The sequence below is a fragment of the Protopterus annectens genome, chromosome 6.part0 (genome assembly GCF_019279795.1).
Source record: "Protopterus annectens isolate FY-2018-M chromosome 6.part0, PAN1.0, whole genome shotgun sequence".
NCBI lineage: Eukaryota > Metazoa > Chordata > Ceratodontiformes > Protopteridae > Protopterus > Protopterus annectens.
In genome coordinates this window covers 912,774,464-912,792,766 of record NC_056737.1, presented here as the reverse complement: position 1 = coordinate 912,792,766, position 18,303 = coordinate 912,774,464, and the positions used below count along the sequence as shown (strand labels likewise).

The 18,303-nt window shown below is 42.8% G+C and overlaps 1 protein-coding gene across 1 annotated transcript in view; it reads right to left on the bottom strand.

Annotated features, from left to right (window-relative positions):
• The window catches only part of WARS1 (tryptophanyl-tRNA synthetase 1), a 572,087-nt gene that overhangs the window by 424,447 nt on the left and 129,337 nt on the right, over positions 1 to 18,303 (bottom strand). Inside the window, exon 4 of the mRNA XM_044074563.1 lies at positions 7,948 to 8,056. Coding sequence (XP_043930498.1) covers positions 7,948 to 8,056 — 109 coding nt within the window. The remainder of the gene's footprint in view (positions 1 to 7,947; positions 8,057 to 18,303) is intronic.

Sequence of the window (18,303 nt, the reverse complement as noted above, 5' to 3'; positions counted from 1 at the left end):
TTCCCATTGGGCTATTATGTGCAAATTACTGCTGCCGTTCGTATCTGAATTACCTTCCTGCATTTTATTTACTGTTGGAATTATTGCTCTACCTTGGCTTCAGTGTGTGTGCATTTGAATTATTCACTTTAACTGCAAGCAGCCATTGCCCGTTGGCACTGGGCTATTTTGTGCGAATTACTGCTGCCGTTTGTATTTGAATTACCTTCCTGCATTTTATTTCCTGTTATTGGTGTACCTTCAGAGAGTGTGTGTGTGTGCGTGTGTGTGCGTGTGAGAGATGTGTGTGGGAACTCACCTACAATAACCATTGCATTATCGTATATGTAGCAGTAATTAAAAATTAAATGCATGTACTATCCATTCACTTTTTTAAGAGGTTCTCTTAATATGAATACCCTGTTTTAACCAAGAGTTAATTGTTTTAGTTCATGAAAAGCTGATTATGACTAACTCAAAATAGAGCTCTCTAAAATATGTTACACGAAGATGCCCTCTTTTGTGGTAGATGTTACGGACATATTTTCTTTTTAGAAACCATGATGATCTTCCAGCTACTATCACCACAGCAGTCCCGGTGCTTCGCTGTTTGGAAAGGCTGGGTGTGTATTTGCGTATCTCATATCATCTTAAGTAATATCGTGGAATCCTTGCTAACTCACCACTGGGACCAAGGGTTCTCAAAACAAAGAAATGCACAGTCTGAAAAAGCATTTCCCTAACCCACGTGACATATTCTCTCTCTTCATTATATAGAGCTTTCCTGGGTATTGGGAAGGGACCATGCAACCTGATTTCTTTCCTCTGTAATTTCTATTTAGTTTTGAATAATTTATGTGCACATTCACAGTCCAAGATGAAATCCATGATGATCTGATTCCAGTAATACTACTACGGATAATAATCTGCCATTGTGATTTCTAAAAAAAAAAAAAAAAAACAACTACTGATTAGATTGTTTTAAATCCAAAACCTGCCTGAGAACATCTGTCAATTTTGCAAAACCTTTGCATTAAGACGATCCAAGAAAAGAGTTGCTTAAAGTACCTGGAATTTTCATTTTTTTTTTTTTTTTTTTTTTGCAGTTCTAGTAGGCTTTAATAATTATTAAAATATCAGCTGTATGCATTGTCTTACCTTTTATGCAAACTCTAAAAGATGTTTAACTGGACTTGAACGTTTGTGGCATTTTAAAATAGTTGTTCACTCATTTTGCTACTGTTTTTCTTTTAAGTACAAAGGTGACTTTGGGGGTAAACACTGGTTGCAATTTAAGATGAAATGAACATAAAATAAAGAGACTTGTTTAAAATTGAAGGTGGTAAATACATTGCATGCTACAGGACTTGCCATGCGTTGTATTGTGTCTTGTTTTTCTCTTAATTGTAGAGTTCTGATTTACTGTGTGCTGTGGGTTAGAAATGAAGTGCAAATTGTCAGGGGTCTCTTGCAGGACCTCCTATGCCCCAGTTCCTCCAGCTGTCTGCTCAGGCTGCAATTGAATGTCGGAGAGTGATTGAAAAAAATGTTTTTCTCTTCTGAATTACATGCTAATGTACATAGACAAAGGGAAACAGCAAAAGAACATTCATTTGTGTGTCTGGCCATATTTTGGTTGTCTTGTTCTTCAGTTTGTGTTTAGAAGTTGGTATCCCACAATTCCATTGGAGTGGGTGGGGTAAGTAATTATGTATGTACATTTTATGTTAATCGGCATAAAGATTTGCACCTATTTTTCATGGGCCTTGTCCAGATTTTTGATGTTTCCAAGTTGAGAGGTATGGTGCACAGATTCTATGTATGTATAAAGATTTTTTAATATACTTATTCTTTTCTCATGACTGCTGACCATTACTCATCTGCTATTCATGTGGAGATGACATCATCCAGGCAATCATTAAGCGAGTCCAATTCAGCACACTGACAACTCCAACTTACATGAGGGGAATGACCTTGTGCCAATGGTCTGAGAATCTGGCTCGAAAATACTCTGACCGCTGAGCAGGTCACTCAAATTTAAGGGTTGATCATAGCTGTCCACCTACCAAAAACCACCATACAGACACTGGACAATTATACCCACATAATTCTGGTAGAGGGAGCAGTTTAATTTTTCTTTTAATCCTAACTCCAAACACTCATGGACCTGGAATGCATGCTGCTGGGACAGTAGCACACACTACCAGCCTCTGACAAATGCATGACCATGAGTGCACCAACCTGCATCTACAGTGCCGTGTACTGTTTCGTGCACTTATGCACATACTGTCATTCACCCTGCTGCCATACCTGGACTGTGTCTCTGTTAGACTTTGGCACAAGAGATGCACAATTTGCTTCCATCCGCAACAGACATGGGTCTAGCTGGCAATAACCAATCTTTCTTCATCAGCTCTTCTAATGCCCAAATTATTAATCAATCCAAGATCATGTTGGCAGCAGTTAGAGTCTTATTCCTCATGCCACACTGTTGGCTGTATTTTGTTCCATTTAACATGGAACAATTGCTATATCACAGCCTCAAAGAATCCCAGATTCATAGTGTGCTTATGGCTGAAGGGCTACTGAGAAGCTTATTTGCAACACCCCTTGTAATTAAGAATACATCAGTCACTCCTGATAAGTTTATTTCCACATATTACAGGTAAGAATTTATGGTCTCCCACCCAACTGTCAAATCTGGTTTTGAAAACAGGTATGAGTGCTACTACTTTTGACATGTAAGAGGAGTTTATCCCACTTTATTCTAAAGGCAGGGAATGTACAGGGTTATACATCTGTTACACCAGCAGGTGATGTTCATCTTCTGCTGGAGGTGGAGATTACTGGTACAAATGTTGGACAGAATATTGGTTCTGTGAAGGCGGAGGTCAAAAAATGCCAGGACCTTCATTATTAAAAAGGCCAAACAGAGATCATCCCTTAAGACTCTATATGACACAGAGTAGAAAAAAATAGGGCTTTGGGTAGCTTAGAATGTGTAGTCCAGAAATCTTTCTGGTCAGAAACATTTGGGGTCTTTCAAATTGGCAAGGTGTTTAGCGCAGTACATTTCAAATGCACACAAAAGCTCAGAACTTGTAAAGAAACAAACAAACAAAAACCAAAGTACCAGAAAGTAATCCTTTGTAATAAACTGCTAGTTGCAGTGACAGTACTTTCCCGTACTTCGTTTTTTGCTTGTTTGCACATTTCAAAGGGGATGCTGTAACCAAGTATAGGTGCAACAACAAAAGAGTACAAAAGGCATTAAGAATGCATGGGAACTAGAGGGGTACTTCAAAGATCAAAGGGTTAAGGTAGAAGGAAGGTACAAGGACTTGCTATCCACAACAGAAACATGGGGATAGAAAGAAATAAAGAAAAGATTACCAACACATGTATCTATCTCTCAGGTAACAGTGTCTGTTTTCAGAGGGGTACCAGCAACATGGCAAGAATAACAGGGTGGTGTATACTTCCTAAAGTTAAATATGCAGCACTTTTTGGTATTCAAGGTGAGCCTGGGATCATCGCACTAGGAGCTGATCAGCTTCAGTCCCTAATGGAATACCAAAATATCACGGAGGGGGGGGGGGGGTTACCTCTGCACTTAGTTTGAAGTCATCAGCAAACTTAGTTAATCACAATTCCTTGACATCTCCTTTCACTTCTTAGAACTGGAAGCCAGAGAGCATCAGCCTTCTGAAACCTTGCTGGTGACACACTTCTTGCTAGTGGTGGTAACCCCTACATTAACAGTGTGGGCTTTGTGAAAGGGTCAACTGACTATCCAGCAGACTTTATCTAGGTTTACATTAAGATAGCAGAGTTTATGATACCAATGTGTGGGATGTTTGGAATGCCATATTGAGTACAAGGTAAACAGTGTGGACTGCCAGGTCCTCATCCAAGGCTCAAGTGATCCTTTCCAAGAAGTTGACTAGGTTCAGTAGCCACAACATCTTCTTCTTCTTTCGGCTTTTCCCGGTTAGGGGTTGCCACAGCGGATCATCTGTCCGCTCATGATTGGCAGTGGAGTTTTACAGTGTCAAGTTGCCAGCCCGGCGCCCAACCTTCCACAGAAGGCAAACACATGCACACACTCACACCTAGGGCCAATTTAGAGTGTCCAATCCACCTACTGCATGTCTTTGGGATGTGGGAGGAAACCGGAGCACCCGGAGGAAACCCACATGACCACAGGGAGGACATGCAGACTCCACACAGAAGGCACCCCAGCCAAGAATCGAACCGGAGAACCTCTTGCTGTGAGGTGGCAACGCTAACTGCTGCACCACCGTGGCCGCCCTGTTCAGTAGCCAATATAACTTTTAGAAATCCTGACTGGTTTAAGTAGAAGTAGGTTACTTATGTCATTGTCTATCAGCTTGGTAATTATTAGCTCCATCACTAGATAGATGAAATTTGCAAGGCACATAGGTCTAAAGCCTGAAGGGTCTGTTATGGACACACCATGATGTGGTATCACTTTGCCTGTACTTCACGCTTCAAGGATGCAATCCACTGAGGAGACTTTAAATTAAAAAGTTTAAAAAGGGTTTGGCTATGTGGTGCTTTATACTTACTAACAACAGTCAGGCATGTTATCACGTCTCCTGGAGGTACTATATTTGTTATATCCATGCTGTCTAAATTAATTGTCCAAGGCAATACTGGAAGAGATGGGATGGCTAGTGGTGGGGGACCACCTGACTGGGTAAGTGGTTTGAAATTTGCATTGAACTGTTTACAGGGATATTAGCAACAGCTTTGGGAGACTCCATTGGAAAGAAGTTTAGTGTATTAACTGGTATCGTGTTTTATGAATCTTATCCAGTTTCTACACAAACCTAAAAAATTACCAGCTTATCAAAGCTGAAATACAAAATACACATCAGTAGTATACTGCTTATCACCATTTCAAAATCTAAGGTTCCAGAGTATAATTTTGAAACATGTTTTAAATTAACCACATGATGAAGAACATAAATTTGTGACCTTTTCCTTTAAACCCACAAAGTTTCCACAGCAAACCCCACTTATTTTAAGGACTAAATTCATGTCAACCTGATTCTATCAGTAATGAAATATCAACATTTGCTTAGGACTACTACTCTCCTGACCTTTATAAAGAAGCAGGCTTCACAAATGAATTCTACACCCAATCAGAAAAATGCAGAGATAGCAGTCTACCAGAACCAGGTATCACTGGAAATTCAAAAATAAACCACTCGGGCGGTTCACCAACATAAACAAGCTATATAACAAAAGAAAGAAATTTGTTAAATTAAATTATACAGTAAATCCCAAAACTCTTCTTCTCAAGTATATTAAAAATGATTGCAAAAATAAATACTTTCAGGTCCTCTACAGGAGCCCATGAACTTAGGCTGGCCTCCAAAGCCAAAGACAAAATACTTATTTAGTTATGCACAAATCTAAAAAACACACCATCATATATTGCTTTGAACTTACTCATAATATTTCCTATACTCACTCAAAACACATTCCTAACATCCTTCCAAACATATTTAATGCAATCTTCACCCCAAGATGTCGTTTCAAAATTCCAAAATATCAGAATAATTTACTGAAAATGCTGGCCATGACCAAAAATACTTCCTCCATGGGATCTGACAATATACCTGGTTGCTTAATTAATACTGTTAAACATTCCCTTGCAGATGGACTCCTTAAAAAAACTTTTACCCTAAATTTAGCAAATGTTTTTTGTCCCCGACAACTGCAGCACTACAGTGGTAATGTCCCTCTCTAAGGGAGGCTTACAATAAAATCTGGGTAATTACAGCCTTATTAGCTTTTTCAAGCATCATCTGCAAAACCATGGAACATGCTATAACTGACCTCTTAAAATATTAGACTTGACTCCCAACAGTTTGAGTTTGTGAAGAGTAGATTCTGTTGGTTTCATCTGCTCAACTTCTTCAAAATAGTATGGAGACTTTAGATGGTGGTCATTTTGACCTGGCCAAGACCTTTGAAAACATTCCTCATACAAAAAATGCTTTAAAACTGACCCAAATGTGTTAACATGGATAGCAAACTGGCTGAAACAACCCACACAGTATGGCAGATGCATCATCAGAAAGTAGGAAAGTGACCAGCAGTGTTTCTCAGGGCTCAGTGCTGGGACCTCTTCTGTTTGTTATTTACTTATCAGATCCCCATGCACAGCCAAGACCCTGAGATAACAAATTTTACAGACGAATACAAACTGGGAGTCGTTAAACCACTTTATAACACGAAAAAAACCTTTCTCTAATAAATTCTTGATGTACTAAAAATTGGCTCAAACTTAATGCTAAGAAGTGTAGTTATCATCAGTTCTGGCAAACCACTCTCCAATCATAGTGCACAGGCAGTAAAAAAACAAAACATTTAGTGAAGACTTAGGCACTTGGGTTAATAGCTCTCTTCCCTCTCTTTTGACTATCATGTCACAGTAATTGCCAGAAAATCCTTTTATTTAGCCCAGCTAAGTGCCAAAGGATTATTATTAAGGTCTAAAGAATAACTGCCTTGTATGCAGCTCTAATCAAGCCAGTTATCAAGCACAACACCCCTTTGGGGTGTATCACACCAAACATACCAAAAAATAAGGTCCACAAAGGTTCCTAACCAAAAAGATTATGGGCCCAAAGTCCCTACCAACAGAGGGTGGAGCCTGTTCCTTTACTCAGTAACAAAGACTTTTAAAGAGACAGATCTCAGTCTTGCTGAGAAACAGGAGGTCCAGGAAAATCAGGTCTGTAATGTTGGGGTAAGCAAGTCCAATATTTCCACCTATGCTAGAACTAGGGATCGAAATGTTTACCAAAAGACAAAGAAAATAAGTTAGCAGGCAGGTTTACAGCCTAGCATCTCCCACACCTTTCAAATAAACCTCCCTACATATTAAGCTGTATGACTCACTATCTTCCTTTAAACATAATCTAGATGACAGGATGGGTATCCAATGAATTTACTCTGGTACTGCCAATCATTAGCGGACCGGAGTTTGGCTGTGGCGACCCCTAACCGGGAAAAGCCGAAAGACACAAACAAACAAACAAACTAACTGTTATGGCCCTCCTGGAGGAAGGAGATGCAACCTAGGGGAAGGTACTAGCGATGAGTGAATGGTCATTGGACTCCGTATCCTTGGAATAGCTACGAATTCCTTAGTTCAGTGAAATCAACAATCCCTCTTAGGTTTATCTATCATTTACTATGGGTCTATATTAGAACATCAAACATTCAGAATTTCGTGTGTTCTAATATCGAACCCTATGAATCGAAAATTTAAAACAGCAAAACATTCAGAACAGCTAATTTTTTCCTAGGGAAAAAATTTGCTGTTCCAAAACACATACACACAACACAAGCACACCAATCCACACACATACACCTAAACTCTTACACCTAACCCTACACTAAACTATACATACACCACTAACTATCCACTTACCTTAATCCAAATCCTAACCCTAAGGTCTGTCACTATCGCACAGTCACCTCACCCGTGCCCTAACCCTAACTCACCTACCCTGCCCTAACCCTCATGTCCACACAATCGCACACTTACCTGACCCGCACCCTAACCCTAACACACCTAACCTGCCCTAAACCTCACATCCACACAATCGCACACTTACCTGAACCCGACCCATACCTTTCCACCACAGCACTGAAAATATCGAAGCAACAGAAACGGACAATTGAATTCTTTCCCTAGGAAAAAATTTAGTTTTCTGTTTCTTCGATATTTTCAGCGTTCACTAAAAATAGGTCGATAATAGAACTCTCGAAAGTTTGAACGTTCGGTATTCTAACATAGACCCATTTACTACAACAAAATGACTAAGCAGTATTTTACTTGAACACACTACTGTTTAGGTCTTGCTCAGTACACATGCTTTTTTTAGTGAAGAAAACAGACCATAAAAGATGGATAAAAATTGTAACCTGTGAGAGAAAAAGATTCCTCTACGAAGAAAAGGATGCGCTTTACATCCTGTCACTCTCTCTATTCGTTCAATCAGCTCATTCTCAATTTTACTGCTTCCAAAGCGAACTGTGAAAAGAAAAATCATACTAAGTTACAGCAAAGAATATGAAATGGGGCTTAATCAACAACTGCAAAACTGTACCAAAGTAACAGACATTTTCTTTCCTCTTTCCTTAGTGTAAACTTCAGAACTGCATTTTGTTTTGTCTAAGAAAGCTACAAAATAACGGGCAATATAACAGTCTTTCAAAAAGGGACAAAAGCTTCAAAGTGATTAGGCAATATTTACAAATTCTGGTCAGATCCATACAGGTACAGTGTGAGCCGTGACTGTCTAAAATAAAGGAAAGTTGTGTAAAATCTTACCATAACCATAGATATCTTTCTCTTCCATGTTGCAGTATTCACTAGTAGGGTTTACCCTTCTTTCCATCAGCTTGCTCGGCCAGGTTTCCAAAGCTTTTCCAGTTCCTGATGGTGCGTCGGGCATCTGACGTGTAGGCTGGTACATGGGTCATAAAAGTGAAGCCCCAGACGGAGCCAGTCCTGATAGCATAGCCTGTGTAGGAGCGAGGAGAGCAAGTGCAAGGACAACAAGAGGATGGAGGGAGGGAAGGAATACTGCAACATGGAAGAGAAGGACACCTATGGTTATGGTAAGATTTTACACAACTTTCCTATGTCCTTCTATTCCCATGTTGCAGTATTCACTAGTGAGTGAGTACAAAAGCTCACTGCTGGCTGGATGGTGGTCTGGATGAAGATTCCAGGAACCCATGCAGGATAGCTGTGACAAATCCAGCTCTTGTCCTGGAGATATGGTCCAGCTTGTAGTGTCTGGTGAATGTGTGCACAGATGACCAAGCAGCAGCTTCCAGAATGGAATTAGTATCTAACCCTTTAAAGAAGGGTCCAGAGGAAGCCATGGCCCTTGTGGAATGGGCTCTGATGTTGCCTGTTAGTGTCATTCCATGGTGAGAGTAACAAAAGGAGATGGCCCTAGCAATCCAAGAAGAAATGGTTTCCTTTCCTACAGCTTTCCCCAGAGCCCTGGGGTGGAAGGAAACAAACAGCTGGTCTGGTTTGCTTATAGGCTTGGTCTTATGCAAGTAGAAACAAAATTGCCTGTGTACATCCAGAGAGTGAAGGACTCTCACACTGTCTCCCTGAGGATTAGGAAAGAAGGTGGGTATGTGAATAGCCTAATTTAGGGAGAGGTCATTAACCACCTTGAGGGTGAAGGAGGGATTAATCCTGAGGGTGACCCTGTCCATATGGAAAACTAGGAAGGGTGGAGTAGCCATGAGGGCTTGGAGCTCTGAGACCCTCCTGGCTGAAGTCAAAGCTACTAGCAGTACTGTTTTCCAAGTGCAAAACTTCAAGTCACCCTTGCTAGCTGGTTCAAAGGGTGGCAGAGTGAGTTTTTCCAACACATAATTAAGATCCCAGGGAGGAGGAGTTAGTTTTCTAGGGGGTCTTAAGGTGTAAAACACCTTTTAGGAATAGCCTGGCTGGAAGCAAGTGGAGGTTCCATAGGCAGGCAGGCAGAAATGGCAGACAGGTGTGCTTTTAAGGAGGAGTAAGACAAGCCTATCTTTAGCAGTTCACACAGGTAAGAAAGAATTAGAGGCAGGTCGCTGTCCAGCGGCTCTATCTGTCTTTTCTGACACCAGATAGAAAACTCTCTCCATTTAGAGAGATAGGATTTTCTCGTGTTTGGTTTCCTGGCCTCCTGCAAGACCGAGAGCATGTCCTTGTTGCATAAGTGTCTGAAGGGAATCAGAATCCTATTAGTCACAGGGAAAGGTGCAGGGATCTTCACTGTGGATGAATCTGTGTCCCCTGGTGTTGTGCGACTAGATCCACTGATGGGGGTAACTTGTGGTGGTTGTCCTTGGATACATGAAGAAGTAGGGGGAACCAGTGCTGCCTTGGCCAAAAGGGGGTCACCAACAAGAGTTTTGGTGAGTCCTGCTGAATTTTCAGTAGGACTCTCTGGATCAGAGGGAAGGTCCCTTCCAGGACATTAAAAAGGCATCTGTTTGAAGAGCCTTTGGGTTGTAAGCTCTGGAGCAATAGCTCTGGAGTTGTCTGTTTGTGGAGGAGGCGAACAGGTCTATCTGTGGAGTACCCCACCTGTGATCAGCTCTGGGAATACCTCCCTTGACAGCATCCACTCATGACTGTCTGAGGAGGTTCTGCTTAAGGAGTCTGGCTGGTAATTTTGTTGGGACGGGATGTAGGCTGCCTGTAGCGAGATCCCCTGGGAGAGAGCTAGATTCCATACGTGTAGGAATAGTCTGCAGAGGAGGTAGGACTTCATCCCTCCTTGCTTGTTCAAGTACCACATCACTGTGGTGTTGTCTGTGAAGATCTTCAGAATGCCCTGTCTGAGGAAAGGTAAAAAGGCCTACAGGGACAGAAGTATGGCTGACATTTCTTTGATGTTGATATATGCCATTGTTTGTGCTTGTCTTTCCACAAACCTTGCACTTTTCTTGTGTCTAACATTGCTCCCCAGCCCAGATCTGAGGTGTCTGTGGGTATGATCTGAGGGCAATTGTAGGGACAGACCTGGCTTTAGTATCACCTGGGGCATTCACCACTTTAGTTCTTGGTGGAGGCAGAGCAGAAGTGGGATTCTGAACTCTAGGGGCATGAGGACTGGGTCCATACTGAGCAAAGATACCACTGCATCTTTCTCATGTGTAATCTTGCCAGTGGCAGCCATGTGGCTGAGAAGTTTGAGGAATTCCCTTGCCGTCAGGGCAGGTGAAAAGAGGGCAGACTGAAGGTGTTGGGTCTGGTAAAGCACTTTTTCCTGAGGTAGGAAGGCCATTCTGAGGTCTGTTCTGATTCTGCATCCTAGGAAGACAATGTCTCGTGTAGGATTTAGATAGGGTTCCTCATAAACTTCCACAAATCCAAAGGACGGCAGCAGGAGCAGGATGTCCTCTGTGTGGGCTAGGAGGGTTTGTCTGTCTGCTGCTTGAATGAGCAGATGGTATAGGTATGGGAAAATTTGCATGCCTCTTGTTCTGCAGTAAGCAATGACTGGGGCTAGGCATTTTGTAAATATCCTTGGAGCAGTGAAGTCTCCAAAGTGCAAGGCACAAAACTGAAAATGCAAGAAGCCTGCTTTGAATCTGAGGAATTTTTTGGAGGACGGTTTTACTGAAATATGTAGATAGGCTTCTTTGATGTCCAGGGTCACCATGAAGGCCTGGAGAAGGATGAGGGTAAAGAGACTGGGTAGTGTTAACATCTTGAAGGAGGGGACCTTCAGGAATGGGTTGAGGTGGGAAAGGTCTAGGATGGGTCTCCATGGTCCCTCTTTCCTGGGCACTAGAAAAATTCTGGAGTAGAAGCCTCTCCCTTGAGTGGGGAGTTAGGGGGGGACAAGTTCTATGATGCCTTGGAGCAGCAGGTTGCTTAGAACCTCGGAGAGGAGTGACCACTGAAAGGGGGGGAGGTAGTGGTATAGAAAGTTTTGGGGGGATGGACATCCAAGACATGAAGTAACCCTCCTTCAGGATAGACAAAACCCATTTGCCAGATGTCACTAGGGCCCATGCAGGGAGGCAGTGAGAGAGATGGGAGGATAAAGGTATGGTGGGAGGAGGGGGGCTAGAAAAGGCGGCAGGTAGTCAGATGCTGCCTGCCCTTTCTGAAAAAGGAGGTCTCTGGGCAGAGGCTTGAGGTGTTTTAGGCCGAGTAGTCTGCCTCCTGTGTGGTCTTCTACACCTGGAGAGGACAGAGGGCCTAGAAGACTCCTAATAGACTGTGTCTTGGCCGGGTAGTTTCTTTGAAATTTTGGGATTGGAGAGACAAGAAGATGCTTTAGATCCTGGTGCTCTTTCTCTTTTTGCTGAGGTGACTTTAAGAGATCGGCTACCTTGGTGCCAAAAAAGGCAGTGTGATCCAAAGGAGCATCTAAGAGTTTGACCTTAAAAATCATCTGGTAGGGGCTGAAGATGCAGTCAAGAGTATTTCCTCAAAACCGAGGCAGATGCAGCTGACCTGGTAGAGGCATTTGCTGCATTTTATGCACACCTTAAAGAATGTTTATTGACTTGGGAGATGAGCCCAAGCATGGAAGACAGGGATGCCTTTGCAGAGTAGTCTGGGATCTCATTAAGTTCCTTAGAAGCTTTGTCCAGTAAGGCCAAGGATTATTTGGCCATATGTGTGACTGGTAATTTGTAGCCATAAAGGCTAGAGTAGCCAGAGTGTGCATCTTCTTCCCCCACGTTTCCATGGCCTTGCTGTCTTTATCTACAGGCAGGACAGTGGTAGTAGGGAGAAGTTTGGTAGCCCTATCAGTGGCAATATAAATGGTTGCTGGGTCAGCTGGAGGGCATTTAAAAAGAAATTTGTCTGCATCAGGTACTCTATACAACCAGTCTGCCCTTCTAGGGGCAGGTGGCTGGGAATCAGGGTTTATACATGCTGCTGCAAAAGCATCCAGGAAAGCAGGCTGGACAGAAGGAATAGGGGCCGGGTTAGGAGATTCCATCTGGATCAAGTCATAGAATATTTTCTGTTGCTCAGACATGTCTGAGCAATCCCATTTAAAATGTTCCCTCATGATTAACAGTGTCCTCAAAGGTAAAGTCTTCGACAGGGAAGTCAGGTTCAGCAGAGGCTTCTTCTGGGGATCCACACCCCAGAGGGGAAGATATTTGTGAAGAGTAGGACAAGGAGTCCTCTGTGTAGTCAGACATTTCCTCTTCTGCAGGATGGCTAAGAGCAGTCTCTGGCTGAATAGGCCTGGGACTAAGAAGAGGTGGAGCAACATGAGGGAGGTCAGGCGTATGCCTAAGGGCCAGGAAGACCTTGTAGAAACTCTGACTGAAGGCCTGCCAGTCTGGCAAGGCCTCAGGGGTTAAAGTGACATGCTCTGTTTTTTCTTTGCAGGCCTAACCGGCGTCTGGCTGGCAGTCGGCCTTGAAGAAATGGCAAGTAGCAGGAACACCTGGCGTACGGCTGAAAAGTTCTGAGGACTGGTGTGCGCAGACATCACTTTTATGGCCCACGTACCAGCCAACACATCAGACGTCCGAAGCACCATCAGGGACTGGAAAAGCTTTAGAAACCTGGCCAAACAAGCTGATGGGAAGAAGGGTAAACCCTACTACTGAATACTGCAACACTGGACTACAAGGACATCCCAAGTTACTGACTAGAATCCATACAAAAGGTTCAACTACTGTCTTAGTTCTGGCAGAGCTGAATGGGGAGAGGAAAGAGGCTCTGACTGTTTGGCGACATAGGAGTAAGCTTAAGCTCTTGGTGGGGATCACTACCATACAGCATTCACCTAAAAGTGGGTTTCGGCTTTGAGGATTGCATATCCAAATAGAAGGAAACTTCCATGTAGACCTGAATAACCCCACCTCCTTATCAACATGTTGCTCAGCACACAATGTGAATGGCTAAGCAGTCCAAAATACCTGTTCAAGCCATCAGTACGAAGAACCCAGCCATCTCACTTCCATGCCGGTACGGTAGTGGTCCTGGTCTTGTTTACCCTGGAGGTGGGGTGTTTTATAATACTTACACACACATACATTATATTATATGTATCTATATATACATTTACTGAACTCTTATACACACACACACACACACACACACACACACACACACACATAAAAAGTCAGTCTGTTTCCACAGCTCTTGGTTCATTTCCACAGAGCTAACTATCGCCTGGTGACCACACTGCTGTTTCCAGAGAGTTGGCTTGAATCCAGTGCAATCCAATCACAAGGTAAGTACTTCTGATAGTTTCTGCGCTAGTACCACTTATTGTGCACTGTACTGCTGCTACATTTTCATATTATGAATAAGTTTTACTACAGTATTTCCTGGTTTAGTCAGTTAGTCTGTAGCTTAGCTCCTCATCTTTGGGCTTTGTCTTTGTGATTCTACATTAAGGAGACTCACAACTGCACTCTAATGGCAGTGGTCATAGGCTGGTCTGTTCTGAGCTGGAAGCACAGAGATACAAGTCTGAGTGAGATCCTTTGACTGGCCACAAGGCTACTTTGTGTAGTCATTTTTCTGTGCCTGTATAAAGTTGGCCTGTTTGAGACGCATGGGGTTTTAGCTATGACCTCTATAGAAACAGACACATAGGACTGACATTTTCTTTATAAAACTAGTCTTGAAACTTGCCCACTTGCATAAAGAGAAACTGGCTTGAACAGTGACAATCATTGCTGCTTGCAGTTTGCATTAGATACTCTTGATTTTACTGCATAGTCCTTCAGTAACCTTTTGATCAAGTAAAAAGCGCCTATACCTTGGGCATCAACTCTCCTGTTATCTCCATAGCCAACTTGGTGGATATGGGCATCCTACGGTAATGCAGTAAATGGCTCAGATTTGCTGACAACCATCATCTTTCGGCTGTTCCCATTAGGGGTCACCACAGCGGATCACCTGTTTCCATTTCTTCCTGTCCTCTGCATCTTGCTCTGTCACACCAACCACCTGTATGTCCTCTATCACCACATCCATAAACCTTATCTTAGGCCTTCCTCTTTTTCTGTTACCTGGTAGCTTCATCCTTAGCATCTTTTTCCCAATATACTCTGCATCCCTTCTCAGCACATGTCCAAACCAACGTAATCTTGCCTCTCTGGCTTTGTCTCCAAGCCTTCCAACCTGGGCTGACCCTCCAATATACTTATTCCTAATCCTGTTCACCCTCGTCACACCCAGTGCAAATCTTAACATCTTTAACTCTGCCACATCCAGCTCAAACTCCTGCCTTTTTGTCAATACCACTGTCTCCAACCCATATAAGATAGCTGGCCTCACTACCCTCTTGTAGACCTTCCCTTTCACTCTTACAGGTACTCGTCTGTCACAAATCACTCCTGTCACTCTTCTCCACCCACACCATCCTGCCTGTACTCTCTTCTTCACCTCTCTTCCACACTCACCGCTACTCTGAACTATTGACCCCAAGTATTTAAACTCATCCACCTTCGCCACCTCTACTCCTTGCATCCTCACCATTCCTCTATCCTCCCTCTCATTCAAACATATATATTCTGTCTTAGTCCTGCTGACCTTCATTCCTCTTCTCTCTAGAGCATATCTCCATCTCTCCAGGGTCTCCTCCACCTGTTCCCTACTCTCACTACAGATCACAATGTCATCTGCAAACATCATAGTCCATGGGGACTCCTGTCTGATCTCATCTGTCAACCTGTCCATCACCATTGCAAATAAGAAAGGGCTCAGAGCTGATCCTTGATTTAACCCACCTCCACCTTAATCGCATCCGTCACTCCCACCGCAGACCTCACTGCTGTCACACTACCCTCGTACATATCCTGTACCACTCTTACATCCTTCTCTGGCACTCCTGACGTCCTCATACAATACCACAACTCCTCTCTAGGCACCCTGTCATATGCTTTCTCCAAGTCTACAAAAATACAATGCAACTCCTTCTGACATTCTCTGTACTTCTCCATCAACACTCTCAGAGCAAACATCGCATTTGTAGTGCTCTTTCCTGGCATGAAACCATACTGCTGTTCACTAATCATGACATCCCTTCTTATCCAAGCTTCCACTACTCTTTCCCATAACTTCATGCTGTGACTGATAAATTTAATCCCTCTGTAGTTACTACAGTTCTGCACATCACCCTTATTCTTAAAAATCGGCACCAAAACACTTTTTCTCCTATTCCTTAGACATCCTCTCACTTTCCAAGATTTCATTAAACAATCTGGTTAAAAACTCCACTGCCATTTCACCTAAACACCTCCATGCTTCCACAGGTATGTCATCTGGGCCAACAGCCTTTCCATTCTTCATTCTCTTCATTGCTATCCTTACTTCCTCCTTGCTAATCTACTGTACTTCATGATTCACTATCCCTACATCATCCAACCTTCTCTCCCTCTCATTCTCTTCATTCATCAACCCCTCAAAGTACTCTTTCCATCTCCTCAACACACTCTCCTCGCTTGTGAGTATGTTTCCCTCATTATCCTTTATCACCTTTACCTGCTGCACATCTTTCCTAGCTCGGTCTCTCTGTCTAGCCAATCGGTACAGGTCCTTTTCTCCCTCATTAGTGTCCAAACTTTCATACAACTCTTCATATGCCTTATCCTTAGCCTTCACCACCTCTCTCTTTGCCATGCACCTCATCTCCTTATACTCCTGTCTACTTTATTCATCTCTCTGACAATCCCACTTCTTCTTTGCTAACCTCTTTGCCTGTATACTCTTCTGTACTTCCTCGTTCCACCACCACGTCTCCTTGTCATCTTTCCTCTGTCCCGATGTGATACCAAGCACCTTTCTAGCCGTCTCCCTTACTAGCTCTGCTGTAGTTACCCAGCTATTTGGTTACTCTCCACTGCCACCCAGTGCCTGTCTTAACTCATCCCTGAACTCCACCTCACAATTACCCTTTTTCAATTTCCACCATTTGATCCTTGGTGCTGCCCTCACACTCATCCTCCTCTTCTTGATCACCAACGTCATCCTACAAACCACCATCCTATGCTGCCTAACTACACTTTCTCCGGCCACCACTTTACAGTCTCCAATCTCCTTCAAACTGGCCCTCCTACATAAGATATAATCCACCTGTGTGCATCTTCCTCCACTCTTGTATGTCACCCTATGCTCCTCCCTCTTGTTAAAATACATATTCACCACAACCATAGCCATCCTTTTCGCAAAATCCACTACCATCTGACCTTCTGCATTCCTTTAACACCATATCTACCCATCACTTCCTCATCCCCACTGTTCCCTTCACCAACATGCCCATTTAAATCTGCTTCAATCACCACTCTCTCACCCTTGGGTACAGTCATCACCACTTCATCCAATTCACTCCAAAATTTTTCTTTCTCATCCATTGCACACCCAACTTGTGGAGCACATGCACCAACAACATTAATCATTACACCATCAATTTCCAGCTTCATAAACATCACTCTATCCGACACCCTTTTCACCTCCAAAACACTCTTTGCATACTGTTCCTTCAGAATAACTCCTATGCCATTTCTCCTCCCATCCACACCATGATAAAACAATTTGAACCCACCTCCGATACACCTAGCCTTACTCCCCTTCCATCTGGTCTCTTGCACACACAATATACCAACCTTCCTTCTGTCCATCATATCAACTAGCTCTCACCCTATACCAGTCATACTGTCAACATTCAAAGTTCCAACCCTCACTACCACAGTCCTAGCCTTTCTCCTCTCTTCCTGCCTTCGGCCATGCCTTCCGCCTCTTCTCCTCCTTCGGCCAACAGTAGCCTAATTTCCGTCAGCACCCTGTTGGCTAACAGTACTAGTGGCGGTCGTTGTTAACCCGGGCCTTGACCGATCCGGTATGGAAATATTAACTGGTGACTGCATGAAAAGGTTTAGCGAAGTTTTACACCGGATGCCCTTCCTGACGCAACCCTCCCCATTTATCTGGGCTTGGGACTGGCACAAAGAAATGCACTGGCTTGTGCATCCCACTAATTAAATTCTTTAACTGATATGGTATGCAAGAGATGTAGTTACACAAGATTACTGGAGGCAAAGCTCTCACATACAAGCACTCATGATACCAATCAGATTTTCAGGAATGTACACACTACACAAACCACATGCAATACGGATCAGACACGAAGACCCACATATGCTGAGGCTCTTAAATGTAGGACTTCCTAAACCCCAAAGTCCTCCCATGCGTTACAAGAAATAACTTCAGTTGCTCCAAAAGCACTTCACCAAAACAACAACCACCACAATGCATACAGCCACATCTCACTGAGCCTCAACTTCTAAGCACACAAGTCAAGCCAACACATCCTAATATTTTGGTTACAGGAGATTCCATTATGAAATACACAGATAACCTCATCTCAAAAAACATATGATGAAGAACTCCTCATACCACACGAATAAGAGACAGGAAATCCACCATCAGGACATAAGTTCTTTTATTACAAATGTTCTGGTACCTCGGCTTCTCGCCTTCTACTGGAACATTTTCAACTATACAATATGTCCCTTTATATACCATTTTAAAATCAACAATAAATCAATTAAATTCTTCTAAATGTGTCAATTACATCATTATGTGATTAACTACATTCACCATACACCCAGTTCTCTTAACAAACTGTAACCACTACGAAGAAGATGATTTTTAACTTATAATCATATACCAATGTCCCCATGTACTACAAAATCATTCATATTAACATTCCACTTTCAAATACAGCTGTAATATCTATATATGAATACATCAATAAAAAATATATA